This window comes from Cyprinus carpio, chromosome B9, assembly GCF_018340385.1.
Source record: "Cyprinus carpio isolate SPL01 chromosome B9, ASM1834038v1, whole genome shotgun sequence".
NCBI classification, from domain to species: Eukaryota; Metazoa; Chordata; class Actinopteri; order Cypriniformes; family Cyprinidae; genus Cyprinus; species Cyprinus carpio.
In genome coordinates this window covers 1843930-1860113 of record NC_056605.1, presented here as the reverse complement: position 1 = coordinate 1860113, position 16184 = coordinate 1843930, and the positions used below count along the sequence as shown (strand labels likewise).

The following is a 16184-nucleotide window of genomic DNA, read 5'->3' as shown; positions in this document are numbered from 1 at the left end:
GAGACTGAATCAAGTGAAGAGAAGTTAAAAAAATAAAAATAAAATAAAAATAAAAAACACAAAAATATGGAGATTTTGCTAAATAATATTTATACTGCAGTGGATATATCGTTGTGGCTATTAGAGAGCAATCATTTTCTTCTTTACACGAGGTATTCATATAATAGATTTTGCCAGGCTGTTATTAAAAATATGAACTTGTTCTTAACTTGCCTGGTTAAAGGTTAAATAAAAAAATCAATTGTGGTGTGAGCTTCAGCATTTTAGTATCTAAATCAGAATTTAGAGTAGAAACTAAAAGCAACAGTATAGGAATAACAGAAATGTTTTTTTAATAATATCAGTTTTACTTTATAAATGTATTTGTTATATTTAAATTATGACATGTAAATTTGTTGCAATACCTTTCATGTGCAAAGTATTTAATTAAATTATTCGATAACACTGCATGTTTATAAAATAAAACCCATTTTCACACTGAACTTCCAGTGTACTGGAGTATTGTGGATTACTTGTGGATTATTGTGATGTTTTAAATCAGCAATCTGAATTCATTCTGACGGCACCCATTCACTACAGAGTACTGAAATTGGCAACAATCATTGCATTTCATTGGTATTCGTAATGGTTGCTAAAATCCTAATATTGTGACAATGATAACTCCTAGTTGGGAGGACACGATTCAGTGAGAATTTTTTTGTGAATTTGTTTATTTTTATTTTTTATTTTTTTGTTTAGATTTATACCTTTAATACCACCCACCATTTAACACTCTGTCCAGATGTCAGGCAATAATGCAAAAAGCGATAAAACAATTTTGTCCTCGTTAAGAGTTTTTTTTTCCAAAAATAACTATGACATTTCTATTCAATATGTTCTGACTGATTACATTTTTTACTTTCATTGGGGAACATACATTGCTTGCCGCTGGATCTGGTTAGTAATTTGTATAGGTATATGAGCTGGTACTGACCGGGTCTGAGAACCATCTGTTTGGGATATTTGGTCTCTGTTGGTCTATGCAGATCACTTTCTTCATGTCCTCAAAGCTTGGGTCACTCGGCACTACATCATGGAATGGGGGCTTGTAATCTTCAACAATACCTGCACAATCAGTGTAGACAAAACACATTTGGAACTCCCCCAGAAAAAAATGAGCAGCCATTATTATCAGAAGTTATTACACTGGTTATCAAATTACATGGATAATCACTGAGCATCGATTGTGCCAACTGTAATGTGTCTGTACAAAATTCAGCTTCATCAAGAACGCCAGCAGTGCTGATTATATATAGAGTACTGAAGCTATTACACCAAAGGGAGCAATAGGGACCCATTTTAGATGAGGCACACAGAGGGCATCAGACAAGCCTCTGAAGACATTACTGTAATAACCCTTTCAATGTGAAGGGGGCAGAAGCCGAATAATGTGCACCCACAATCACACACAGACAAAGTCAAACTAAAAAGTGCACAGTTTTGGGCCAAGCCATTGTAATTGTAACATCTCACAAACTTTAGACCTGCATATAAGCCATATTTCGGACTAACTACATTTGATTAAAAACAATGAGGCCTCTACAATTTTTCTTAATGTTTTTTTTTTTAGTCAAACATTTTGCAATACTGGACATTGACTGGTATGTAAATTTCCCTTTGCACTAATAGTGAAGTGATGTTCGAAGTAACCTTATAACCTGTGCCATTTGCAGTATCCCACAATTATGCATAGTTTGCTAAAACATGAGATATTTAGCAGAATTTTGCCAAATTCTGATCCATTCTTCATTGCTTATTGCAAATATTCAAATCCATGTCCCAACGTGTTTTTAGAGCGGAATGGAAACTACCCCTCATTTTTTCCATTAGCAATACGTAGTAAACTTACTGTAGGTCTAAGACCCTCTACCCAATGCTGCTGGTACTCTGGACAAAATATGATATTTTTCTATAGCTTGTCAAGAAAAACTAAATGTCCCACACTGAAAACTAAACATTCTCGCCGACTTCGTCTTTGGTTTTGTTTGGTAAAAATATGGGTAATTGAATGGGCAAACATTGCAGTGGTGACAGGGTAACAAAAAGAAAAGACACACTGAGTACTAACCACCTCCATTTATTCCTCTAAACTTCTTGTAGAAATCGATCAAAATTGACACTCAATATAATAATATTATGAAGAAAAGAAATATATTAATGCACCATATACCCTGTTTGCTCCACTGAAATGGGGCAGGGTAGAAAAATAACACTGAGTAATAAGTTCTGCAAAGGGCACCGCTGCACGTCATCTCCTCATATATCTTAATTTGAGTTTTCAATGCTTTCTTAAAATCATGTCTCTATAACAGAATAATTAATATCCATCCATATAAACGATGCCTATACTGAGAAGTTATTTCCATAAAAACCCAAACATGATCTGAAATAATAATTGCATGAACAGAACAAGCAAGAGACTCTAATATCCAATAATAATAAATTCTAAAATGTCTTATATGGAGCAGAACAGAATGTATAATATCTCCCATCTAGATTCAAAAGCCTCAGAATATACAGCATTATACTAAAATACCAAACTGCCTAGCAGCAAGCAGCATTCCATCCAAATTTACAAAGGAAGCAGAGCCCCCCACCCCCCCAAACTCTATCACAAACTCTATCACACCCCTACTTTTTACTCTTACCATCATTACAGAATACCTTTCCAGTTTACACCCAAAAGTCAGTTCTCAGTGGGTAACATAACGATCACTGATTATATGCTTGAGGCAATGAATCAAACTCCTCAATTTCACATGACTCTTTTTAGCCACTGAAACAGCTTAAGTCATAATTAGAAAAAGAAAAACTAAAATTAAAATACATCAGGGTTGCCAACTTTTTCTTTCTTTACCCTATTTGGATCCAACAATTTGATTTTAATGTCACATATGTTGCTATATAAATTGGGCAGTTAAAAGTGCTGTTTTAAACCATTATAGTTAATACAAAAATTAAATAAAAAATGTTATGTAAATGTAAATGTTATGATGCATGAAAATTTATATTTTAATGCAAATCACTGCACCCATTTCTCAGTTTCAATACTAACACATTTTTCACTACACTAAGATACGTTACTTACAGAGTTCATATTCAACTAATCGACAATAACAGTCACCCACCATAGTGACCTGGCCAAATAGAACATTTACTTGTGTTTGGCACTTAGCATGTTTTAATTTTGTACCTTGGTTTTGGGGGCACAAACTCCCATATCACACACTGTAGACACCTGTACTGTAGACAGTTTGAGTGTTTAGGCCTTATAATAATATAACAGGATCATTTTCGCTAAGAGACACAGAGCAACATCTGTTCCTCCTTGCATCATGCTCTCCCTATTGACAGCAACTTAACCAATTGCAACAGCAGAGATACACAAAAAAAAGAACGAATGACAGGTGTGAATCAGGTGTGAGGATATACATACCATTACTAACCGTTCTTCTAGCCATTTCCCACAACACAAGTCCAAAGGCCCAGATATCGACTCGTTTGTAAGACTCAAAGCAATCTGTCTGAATGGAGTCATCCAGAACCTCAGGGGCCATGTAGCGCTTGGTCCCAACTTTAGGATTATTACCTACGTCCAGCTCATTTGTGTCCTGAAAATGCATCACGGCGAGACCTGAAGAAGATAAATGTGACCAAATGTATCATTACCACATAGTAAAGGATCTATCAGTAGCTTTGCACAATACACATTAAGCCACGTAATGCAGTCAATTAATAACCATTTCAGAGCAAGGCACACTCTTTTTCAAGGAATTCAGCTGGATTCAAAACCTGAGTATTTGTACAGTGGTTTTTGTGTGCATTCTAAATTTAAAAGATCCCATGAAATTGTTTGACGAATCCAGTTTTCTTCCCTTTGCTGATGTCCTTCCTATTGAAATAATATCCATATTTTATTTATGATTATGGAAAGGGGCTCTCATTTTAGAAAGTATTTCATTGCACAACTTTTTTTGTACACTGCTAAGAGCATCATCTAAGATGCTGAGATGTAGCTGAGATGCATATGCTGAAATTTTATGATGGGAAAAGCACATTTCCTTTTAAATGTTGTATTGCACCCTCTTGTGGGGATATACAAAAATCCAGGTTCATGAGACATTAAGTAAACTTGAACCCAGAAAGGTCTAGTAACTGAAAAACATGTCTTTGCATCGGCATCAAGAAAAAAAAAAATGCTAATTGAAAACCTCTAGTCCCATGAAGGCAACATGTTTTCAAATCAATGTTCTAAAAAAACATGCTCATTTTGTTAATGTGCTTTATGTAGTCTCAAGTGCTCTAGAAAAACACATCTTGTGTTCCACTTCCTGTGTACAGAAGAGTTTGTGTTAGCTGAAAGCTACCTAATGGGTTTTTCGTTAAGGTTTTAGGGGGAAACAAATGTGATCTCTTCTAATAACAGCCTGGTGTTACAGAAATGGACTCAGGAACTAAGTAAGTGAGTGAAGTGGATTTAATAAAGAAATAAATTAAACTGTCCATCCTCCAAAAGCAAATAGCCTGCTTCTGCTTTCTACTTATTTGTGTATAAAGGGCAACATGTTCAACAGGTAAATACTGAGGGAACAAACTAATGATTTTCACTATTAGAAACTGAACAACAAGTGACCGATGGATGGAAGTAGACAACAAAATATTTAGAGATTTTAACGGTCATATAAGTCCATTTATCTATTCTCTATGATTTATGATTCACTAAATGAAAATATAAATATACATAAATATAAAAATAATTAAGATTTGATGTGAATTTTTTTTTTAAAGAAAAAATTGAGGTTAGTTCAAGTGTAAAGATAAATGGTTCTTTAGGTTGAAAGGCTTTGAGTTGATTAAGGGGTTTCAGGTGTAACTGAATATTTAGAAAATAGTTTCAGATTTGCTGACCACATGACAATTACTTATCACTTATGCTTGAACTAAATCTGTGTTGTAAGAAAGTAGTTCTAACACAGATGTATTTGAGATGAAAACCTGAGATAAACGTGCATACTTTAACCATAATGTGTTTTTTGATTATACCTACAGTGATTACGGACAATTTAATGCACAACTGAAATGAAATTTAAAGTGCAATAATTCAACTGTCTGCTGTCACAACACTTAACCTTAGATCACATGGTGGTTTTATAATGTTTACTGACATTGTCCAAAATACACTTCACAGTAATATTTTAAATATTCTAATATGAATGGCATATGAAAAAACAGCATGCATACAATAACTGATTTGCTTCATTCAGAAGTTATTCTTACCAAGGTCTGCAATGCAGCACTGGCCGTTTTTGTTCACTAAAATATTTTTGCTTTTTAGGTCTCTGTGAGCAATGGCTGGTTTGCCCTGTGTGCCAAAGATCTCCACGTGCAGATGGGCCAGGCCACTGGCAATGGAGAGTGCCATCCGCATACAGGCAGAAGCATCCAGCATGCTGAGTTGCAGGTAATCGTAGAGAGAGCCCATCTCATGAAAATGTGTGATTAGCCACAGCTGAGTGCTGGAGTTACGTGATGTCATATCGGACGCAATAAAGCCTGAGAAAATACAAAGTAAACCTGATTTAAGGTAAAGTTATGGTTTGATAAGGTTAAAAAATAACAAAAATAAAAAATACAGCTAACTCACACAATAAAAACATAACAAAATAAAAAACATGAAAAAATCTGTTTTTGCAAATAAACTGTTCATATATCTTTTCTATGGGTTTTGTAAAATGTTTCATTATAAATTGATTTACCCAGAATGTTCTCGTGTCGAAGCAGGACAGTGTTGTAGATTTCTGTCTCTCTGAACCAGGATTTCTCATCTCGAGATGAGAATATTTTCACAGCCACGCTTTCTCCCTGCCACTGACCTCTCCAAACCTCTCCATACCGACCTTTACCTGACAGAAAACACACAAACACATTTGAGGACATACTCTCAAAAGTGATGTTTTGTCAAATATATGTATCTATAGCCTAGTAACAGAGTAATTTGGTGTTTAAATCAGTTTAAAATGAGCTGCTAACCTGTACAACAAAATCTAAGAAACACTTTATGCACACATAACAAAGAATGATGGAAAGATGGTGGGAGCACATACCAACACACTCGCTGAGAGCGATCTGTCTGGCTACTGTTCTCTGAACCAGGAAAGGTAGTCCAGAGCCACTACCAGATGTACAGGAATGATCCAACAGATCCTGAGAGAGAAAGACAAAAGATAAAGAAATATACAGGTGTACATTAACTCTAGTACAGCTACATTTGTTCCTTTGGACCATGCAATACACACACTTATACACTAGAGAGCACTCAATGAACAGCCACATTCCAAAATGAGGGCATGAGGAAAAAATGCACCAGAAGCCAAAACCATAAGAACCATGATAACCATATGTTTGCATCATGGAAAGAGACTTTTAGAGAACAGAATTGCAAAACACTGGGAATAATTACTGCACAATCCTAAAAAAAAAATGCAGTAGCTCCAGAGCTAGCCACTCTTCGGGTCCTTAGAATCACTGTCTGAACACATTAATCAACAATTTTAGTGTATGAGAGCAGTAACCTCCTAGGCCTCAGAGAACAGATTTTAAGTATTTTAATAACGTCTCATTCCCAGCACTGGCACAGACTTTTAATTATTCTCAGGCAAACATTAGAACACAGAATATTTGCTTTGGTTGCCAAGCACTCCACAGAGATCCTTGAAAATAGCTTGAAAAAAATCCAACAACAGCAACTAAAGAGCCAGCTCAGCAAACATACATCACAATACTTACAAACTCACCAAAACCCTGCAACTTTTCTGCTGAAATTTGTTTAAACGGAGAGAAATGCTGGGGTTTCTGACATGGTGTGTTTGTTAGTTTCGTAAAACATTTTATAATATGTCAGCATAAACAAAATCTTGTTGATACTAGAAACCATTCAAAACACAAAAAGTGGATTCCAGATGTTCAATTGCTGTAAATGTTTGCATGGATTTATGAGATGTTTCATTAATTAATAAGCTAAAAAGCATTTATGTAAAAAAATAAAAATAAAAAAACATGGTATTACTATGTTGCATGTACATATTTTTAATTTTTTTTATTATTTTGTAGTGTAACCACACGTGACCCTGGATCACAAAACCAGTCATAAGTAGCACGGGAATATTTGTACCAATAGCCAAAAATACATTGCATGTGTCAAAATTATAGATTTTTCTTTTATGCCAAAAATCATTAGGATATCAAGTCTGCTTTATTGTCAATTCTTCCACATGTACAGTACATACATACAGAGAATCGAAATTGTGTTACTCTCAGACCCCTGGTGCATACAGATAACACTAACAGTAGAGCTTAAAAATCTAGATCAAATATAAAATATAAGATATAACTAACTATACAATAAGGGAATGTAAAAAAGACATATAATAAAAAATTAAAATAAAGTTAAATAAAGCAGCACAAGGCACATGGCAGATAGAGTGCAAACCAGTGAACAAACAGTGCAGATAAAAAGATTTTTAGTGCATAAAAAAAAGCTTATTCAGTCTGATTAAAGTGACACAGTTCCTTGGTTGGTGAGTTAGTTAGTGGGCAGATGATTGATGAAGTGACTGTTGCATGTCATCATATGTTAGTTGGATGGGGGGTGGAAGGACCCGGGGATGTGGGATCTGTGGGGGGGGGTTCATAGTTCAGTGGTGCCTGGGGCAGAAGAGGGACGGGGGGGCAAGTTCGGGAGCGAGTTCAGCTTCCTGACAGCCTGATGGATGAAGCTGTCCTTCAGTCTGCTGGTCCTGGCCTGGAGACTCCGCAGTCTCCTCCCTGATGGCGGCAGACTGAAGAAGATGTGTGACGGGTGGGTGGAGTCATCTGCGATGCAGAGTCTTCCGGCAGGACGCGTTGCAGGCGCCATACCACACAGTGATGCAGCTAGTCAGAATGCTCTCGATGGTGCCTCTGTAGAAGGTGTACATGATGGGGGGGTGGGGCTCTGGCTCTCCTCAGTTTGCGGAGGAAGTAGAGATGCTGTTGTGATTTCTTGGCCAGTGCTGCGGTGTTGTCGGTCCAGGAGAGGTCCTCTGTGATGTGCACACCCAGGAACTTGGTGCTGCTCACTCTCACCACAGTCGCACCGTTGATGGTCAGAGGAGCATGCTGAGTGTGCACTCTCCTGAAGTCAACAACAATCTCCTTCATCTTCTCCACATTCAGAGAGAGATTGTTTTCACTGCACCACCCAGCCAGGCGGCTCACCTCGCTCCTGTAGTTTGTCTCATCTCTGTTGCTAATGAGACCCACCATAGTCGTGTCATCCGCAAACTTCATGAAGAGGTTGGAGTTGAGTGACAGTGTGCAGTCGTGGGTCAGCAGAGTGAAGAGGAGGGGGCTCAGCACACATCCTTGGGGGTCCCCAGTGTTCAGTGTGATGGTGCTGGATGTGTTGCTGCCGACCCGTACTGCCTGAGGTCTTCCAGTCAGAAAGTCCAACAGCCAGTTGCACAGCGAAGTGTTGAGCCCCAGCTCGATCAGTTTGTTAATGAGCTGTTGAGGGATGATTGTGTTGAATGCTGAACTGAAGTCTATGAACAACATTCTGACGTATGAGTCTTTTTTCTCTGGATGTGTGAGTGCTGAGTGGAGGGTAGTTGAGATGGCATCATCGGTCGACCGGTTGGACCGATATGCAAACTGGAATGGGTCCAGGGAGGAGGGGAGGGCAGACTTGATGTGGTGCATGACTAGCCGTTCAAAGCACTTCATTAGGATGGGAGTAAGTGCAACAGGACGGTAGTCATTGAAGCAGGATGGAGATGGCTTCTTCGGGACTGCAATGATGGTGGTATTTTTGAAACATGTGGGAACAAAAGCCTGAGCCTGAAGTGAGATGTTGAAAATGTCTGTGAAGACATCAGTGAGTTCTGCTGCACAGTCTCTCAGTACACGCCCAGGAATGTTGTCAGGACCCGGAGCTTTGCGTGCATTGATCCTGCTGAAGGATCTCCTCACGCTGTCCGGGGTCAGCATCATCACCTGGTCACCGGGAGGAGGTGGAGTCTTCTGTGCAGTGGAGCTGTTATGTGCCTCAAAGTGAGCGAAGAAGGTGTTCAGCTCGTTCAGCAGAGAGATGTTGCTGTCACAGGTCCGTGGTGGGGGCTTGTAGTCCGTAATGGTCTGTATCCCCTGCCACAGGCTCCGAGTGCCTCTGCGGTCACTGAATTGATGGGGTATCCTCCTGGAGTACTGTCTCTTAGCCTCTCTGATGCCGCGGGATAGGTTGGCCCTGGCTGTTCTCAGGCCCACCTCATCTCCAGCTCTGAAAGCAGCGTTCCGCGTCTCCAGGAGTCTGTAGACCTCCCCTGTCATCCACGGCTTCTGGTTGGCCTGGACAGTGATGGTTTTTGTGACTGTTACATCCTCAATACACTTGTTGATGTAGGCAGTGACAGTCTCTGAGTACTCCTGGAGGTCAGTGGTGTTATTGTAAGTGGCAGCTTGCTTAAACATATTCCAGTCAGTTGTATCAAAGCAGTCTTGAAGAGCGTCTGACGACCCTTCCGGCCACACTTGAATCTGTTTCTGAACTGGTTTGGTGACTTTAATGAATGGTCTGTATGCAGGCATTAGCATGACAGTGATGTGGTCTGAGGCACCAAGGTGGGGGAGGGGGAAGGCTTTGTAAGCTCCTCTCTGTGTGGTGTAAACAAAGTCTAAAATGTTTTTACCTCTTGTTGGAAAATTAATGTGTTGGTGTATTTTTGGAAACGCACTCTTTAAGTCAGCATGGTTGAAATCCCCAGCTATGATGAGAAAAGCATCAGGGTGTGCTGTCTGCTGCTCACTGACGTGCTGGTGCAGTTCATTTAGTGCATCGTTTCTGTTGCTGTTGTTGTTGTTCGGGGGAATGTAAACCGAAACGAGCAGTATGACAGTATATTCCCTCGGCAGATAGAACAGCAGGCACTTAATAATCATAAACTCCACCAGGGGTGAACAGTGTTTGCAGATCACAACAGCATCACGGAACCACGCATCATTGATGTAAACACAAAGCCTGCCGCCGCGGGTTTTTCCTCCTGCGACGAGAGCGCTGTCTGCTCGATAGCACGTCAGCTGGTCGAGTTGAATAGCGCAGTCCAGAAATATTAAGTAAAGATCATGTTCCATGAAGATATTTTATAAATTTCCCTGTGTAAATATATCAAAACTTAAGTTTTGATTAATAATATGCATTGCTAAGAACTTGGTTTGGACAACTTTAAAGGCGATGTACTCAATATTTAGATTTTTTTGCACCCTCAGATTCCAGATTTTCAAATCATTGTATCTCAGCCAAATATTGTCCTATCCTAACAATTTATTCAGCTTTCAGATTATGTATATATCTTATGACTGGTTTTGTGGTCCAGGGTCACATATGAGCTATTTATTGTAGTCCTTTAAATAGAGTCTAAGCCTGCTAAAGGGATAGTTCACCCAAAAATGAAAATTACCCCATGATTTACTTACCCTCAAGCCACCCTAGGTGTATATGACTTTCTTCTTTCAGACCAATACAATCTGAATTTATTTAAAAACTATCCTGGCTCTTCCAAGCTCTAGATTGAGTTACTTGATCTTTTACTCGACTTTTCGGCATGCACTCAATGTGCATAAATCACAGACTGATAACAGACTTTGGTAAGTGTAGGTTTTTTCTCACCGCGAGTGTGTTCTCTCCCACGTTAGATGCAATCAGACCATCAATGGTGCCATACTCTGCATCATGAGCGGTCAGATGCTCCATCTGGTGATGATGAATACAACGGAAGATCAGGATAGCCACACCAGACAGGAATATCAGAACGATGACTGGAGCCACAATCACAATGGTCAGCGTTGTCACACCATAGTTGGGGCCCTCCACCACTGAGAGACACACAGAGATTTAAAAAGAAACCATTTTACCTTGAAGAGCGGTGAATCTCACAAAAAAAAAAAAAAATCAGCTCATGACATTTTCATGACATTAAGCACATTTGAACCCCTAACTTTCACTGTAATGTAAAAAATAACGTTTTTTCTTTCTTTCTTACTTTCTCTTTCTGTCTTTCTTTCTTTCGTCACAATGAATTCTTGAGCATTGCCAAATTAAGTTTTTTTTTCCATATTGACAAAAATAATGAAACAAGCTGCAAGTGGAAACAACAGGGAGTTTTAAAATTGTGTCAAATCATGGATATTTAATATATGTCACATGTTTAGATCAGGGATTTGGGCCTGGACCATTGTCCTGTAGAGTTAAAAAAGAAGCTCCACCTCTAATTAAACACACTTGGAATTCTGAAGTCTTTGTTTAGATTTTTCAGGTGTGCTTGATTAGGAATGGAGCTAAACATAAAAGCTACATGCAAACTAATTATAAATGAACAAAATGCATGTCAAGCCACAGGACACTGCTGATACTACAAATACTCACATACAATAAAAGACATAATTGAAGGAACCTGAAAGCATATGTAAGAAAATTAAATTAAAAAAAAAATGTGAATGAATATGGAATGTGGAGGTAAATGTGTGAGAGGTTAATGTCTGTTACCTCTTACAGGAAGTCTCACAGTGAGGTTCATGTTGCACAGATGAGCCTGACAGCACTCCACTATCTGGTCAGGTGACGGAGGAGTTTTACAGGTCATCCTGCCCTGCTCATACACCTTAAAACAGCCTTTTTGAGACACTGGTGTCCCATCATTCAGTGTCAAAGAGGAGAAACACTGCTGACCCTTACAGCGGTCCCCCGTTGCACATGATCGACCCTCACACACACATTCATGCTCTGTAGGAGCCACCCTTAACTCCTCATCTAGATAGAAGAGAAGATTTAAAAAAAAAAAAAAACATAAGTGTGTGTAGTGTTACACCCTCAACTAATGTGTTTTTCAATGCATTGAACATTTAATTAAAAACTGCCTTAATGAAACTTTATTGGCAACCATTTATTTTCTTAATGCAACTTATTTCCAAGTGAATTTTTTTAAATATAGGGGTCAACACACTACTTTCTTAATGTGAATAATGCACAAGAAGATAAATTTTTTTTACAACAGATATACAGTGGGTAAAATAAGTATTGAACACGTCACCATTTTTCTCAGAAAATATATTTCTAAAGGTGCTCGTCATGAAATTTTCACCAGATGTCAGTAACAACTTAAGTAATTCATACATACAAAGAAAACAAAACAAATAGAAATTAAGAATTTAAGCAATGTGTAATAAAATGGAATGACACAAGGAAAATAGCATTGATTTAATACGTCATACAAAAGCCTTTGTTGGTAATGACAGCTTCAAGATGCCTCCTGTATGGAGAAACTAGTTGTATGCATTGCTCAGGTGTGATTTTGGCCCGTTCTTCCACAGAGTCTTCAAAGCTTGAAGATTCTGTGGGCCTCTTCTATGAACTCTGATCTTTAGTTCTCATTTTCTATTGGATTCAAGTTTCTTTTTATGGATGGATTACTTGGGTTGTTACCGACATCTGGTGAAAATGTCAAGTCAACTGCACCTTTAGAAATATATTTACTAAGAAAAATGGTGACATGTTCCATACTTATTTTACCCGCTGTAAGTGCAAATTGTTCAAAGGTTTTTTTTTGTTTGTTTGTTTGTTTGTTTTGTTTTTTTGTTGCTTGTATTGAGTCACTAAGTGATTCATTTCATCCATCCATTCTTCAAACCACTTGTCTCATGTTGGGCTGCAGGGATCTTGGAGTGTATTCCAGCATCTTGGGGCAGTATGCTTAATGAGTAATTACTTTACAAAAATAAAATCATGTATGAATTATATTAATTACTAATACAAAAAAAATTACTTGGATTATGCAAGGTCCTTAAGGCATTTATATACTTTTAAATGAGAATTATTACAACCCTTCCAAGACTAAACCTTTCAAAAAAGAGATAGCCTACTTTAATACCAAGCTGCAACATGGACAAATCTCACAAAAAAGTCTGAGTCATACTTAATAATTTGAATAAAGGACCATAAAAGGCCATGAAATAGGTTTCTTTACAATGATGCAAATTTTCATTTGTTTTGGGGGTGAAATGTGACCCAGACATGTGTTTGTCCAATTTTGTGAGATTCACCCATTTTAAATTGCATGAGTGGACTATTTACCCATTCGTCATTACACTTTTGTACATTTAAGGTATGAGATTTTAAAAACAAAAAGGTAAAAATTATTGCTTCAATAATTCACCTGTACTTGGCATCTCCATGGTTACATTCATATTGCACAATGTTTCCTGGCAACAATGCATCAGCGTGTCCACAGTCTGGGAGTTTTTGCAGCGCACGGCCACTTCTTCACTACCCACAATGCATCCTTTCTGCGGGAGGGCTGTCCCGTTCTTAAAAGACAGGGAGGAGAAACACTGCAGGCCCAAACAACGCTGGACGTCACTGCAAGATAACCCCTCGCACACACACTCAACGTCACTAGTGCTGCCTTTATCTGCAGAAAACACACACAAGAAAGACATTTCCTTTCATTTACAATTATGAGATGCTCAGTTGAGACACATGGATATGCCTCTTTCTTCAACTACAGCACTTTTATGTCGGCATGCCTATTGTATCTCAATGGCAGCTGCTCAGCTGACACAGAACTTATTGGAAGTATGCAATTTTAATGGGCCATCATCTTTGCTCATATGCTCATGGGTGCCCAGTTCTGCTGCCACAATTTTTTGAACGAATCCCCTAAATCTAAATGCAGTATGACTAGTGACTATAAAGCTGCAAGAAAATTACAGTTTATTAGGTGTCCTAGCAGCTTTGTTACTACATCGCTGATTTTCTTATTATTAGGGGTCTAAACATCAAAATCACTGCAGTACTCAGACGTGCATACATATCTGTCTGACACTAGGTGGTGCTAAAATAAAAATAAATTTCTTCATATCATTGTAATCATATATGCTAAAATCAAAATCATATGATTTCATTCACAATTTTAAAAACTTTTCATTAGTGACAAGATAAAGTTATCAAAAGAATTTTGATTTATTGAATCATTTGACACACATGGTGGGAAATTTTTGGGTGAAGCCCATAACTAATTGGTATACATATTGCAAGTGAATGTCCAAACTGTTATTTTTCTGAAGGTTGGAACATTCTACACCAGGGTATTTAATTAAATTTCCAAGAGGTCCAGTTTCTATATTTCCTTTTTTTAAAATATATATCTGCCAAAAAAAAATACATACTAAAATTGCTCTCATCATGAGCAGAAATCAAAGTTAACTAGTAATTTTAATGTTTCAGTTGTCTTTCCTTAGAACAACAAATACTTTTTTCAAATTAAAAAAAATTGTTTATTATGAAATGCTCTTACCATGCTGATAAATATAGTCGGAGTCATGTGTATGACAAAATAAAGTGTATTTGCTGCATTGTTGTTTTAACAAAAGTATGCATTTTAACAAAAGTATGAATCGATTTTGCTGCATGTGGTGTTTCTGCTACCGTTTTAAAATAACCACATTATCTGCAGCTCTTGTAGTGTCCTTAGTGGGGGGAGAAGCAATGCATCTATATGTCTAGCGATGGAAAACACACTTAAGGCCCCGATATACTTCAAACGAACAAAATCAGGCCAAAACGAAGTTCGTTTTGAGTTTGTTTTGGCAGTTTGAAGTGGCTCACCAAAGCAAACCTTCTGTGGGAGTTTGTTTCGGCTCCTAAACACCTTTGAGTTTCTATTGGTCCGTGGCGGTTACGCAATAAGTGAGTGTGTTCTGAAACACCACCTTCTTTGACCCGCAATTTTTTTTTCTTGGTTCGTTCCTCATTCTGCGGAGGTCATTAGGGAGAACAACATCTCCTGAATACACTGGAGTGTTGAATAGCTGAGCTGCACAAATATATCTGCACCTGTACGATCAATTGCGGACAGACTTTAAAGATGTACAGACAGTATTTCATTCCTAGAAAGAAATAGCAACGAAGCTTGGTGTCGACGACCTGGAGTTATGCAAAAAGCGAAGCAGAGAAACATCCAAGACAAGTTTCGCAAAGCCATGAAAAGAATGAAAGGAAAGAGTAAAGATATAAGGTAACAAGTACCAAATGCATGTTTCAAATAAATGTTACATAATACTGGTGCTGTTGTTCTTTCAATAAGCAAATTTAAAAGGTATACCGTAAATGAAATGCCAAACGAATATACAATAATAAACCTTTGTATTTATCAAAACAATTTATCCAGTTTAATAAAATAAATGAACACTAATAAAATAAACTAACAAACTGATTCCAATATTTTTTTTTTCCCACATCATGCTAAAGTTTTCAGACTATGAGCCATTCACACTTCCCATAAAGGACTGATTATGGAATGGTTCTTTTGTATTGCAAACATGATACTTGACTGAATTGCTGCTAAACATTATTCTTTTGTCTATAATATTTTGACCATTGGGCCATGTCTCACACCTAGATTGCCTACACTTCTTCATTTCACCATTGTTTTGTTTAGGGGATACAAGTGAGCGTTGTGACACGTTTACATTAATCTACACCCCGCCTCCAGCAGCGCGGGGGTGTTGGAAAGTTCGTTAACAGTATACCGTCGCTCAGCCTTTTCGAACTTCTTTTTGGCCCCAAAACAAAGAACTTTGTTTGAAGTATATCAGGGCCTTTAGACACTAATATGTAACATGAAGGATGAATCATATTCTTCTAGGCCCCTCTTTGAACATGTTCAAATCAGTGTGATCAAAACAGTCCTGAGGCAGATAAAACTACCTCTGGCCACCTTCCGATGACTTTAGAAACCGGTTTCTTCCATTTCTGAAGTGGTTGGTCTGCAGGCATTGTTAAAAAAATGTAATGTCCGCAACACTGCTTTTAACTCCCATATAAAAGGCAACGTTTCGACCCTGCTGGGTCTTCTTCAGGCCCGTTGCCTTTTATTAAATATGGGAGTTAAAAGCAGTGTTGCAGACATTACATTTTTTTTTTACTTTAGTAGTTTCTTTTGTCCTGCACCTGCCAGAAGGTGGAATGTGCACACAATTACTTAACAATAATGGTTTGCAGGCATTAACATAACAGAAGAGTGGTCAGAACAACCAAGGTGGGGGCAGGGGAAGGT

The 16184-nt window shown here is 38.0% G+C and overlaps 1 protein-coding gene across 1 annotated transcript in view; it reads right to left on the bottom strand.

The window, feature by feature from the left end:
- The window catches only part of LOC109077091 (activin receptor type-1-like), a 30118-nt gene that overhangs the window by 870 nt on the left and 13064 nt on the right, over positions 1-16184 (bottom strand). Inside the window, exons 3-10 of the mRNA XM_042730594.1 lie at positions 13284-13538; positions 11618-11881; positions 10742-10947; positions 6144-6243; positions 5796-5942; positions 5317-5592; positions 3476-3673; positions 974-1104 (exon numbers count right to left, since the gene is read on the bottom strand). Coding sequence (XP_042586528.1) covers positions 974-1104; positions 3476-3673; positions 5317-5592; positions 5796-5942; positions 6144-6243; positions 10742-10947; positions 11618-11881; positions 13284-13538 — 1577 coding nt within the window. The remainder of the gene's footprint in view (positions 1-973; positions 1105-3475; positions 3674-5316; positions 5593-5795; positions 5943-6143; positions 6244-10741; positions 10948-11617; positions 11882-13283; positions 13539-16184) is intronic.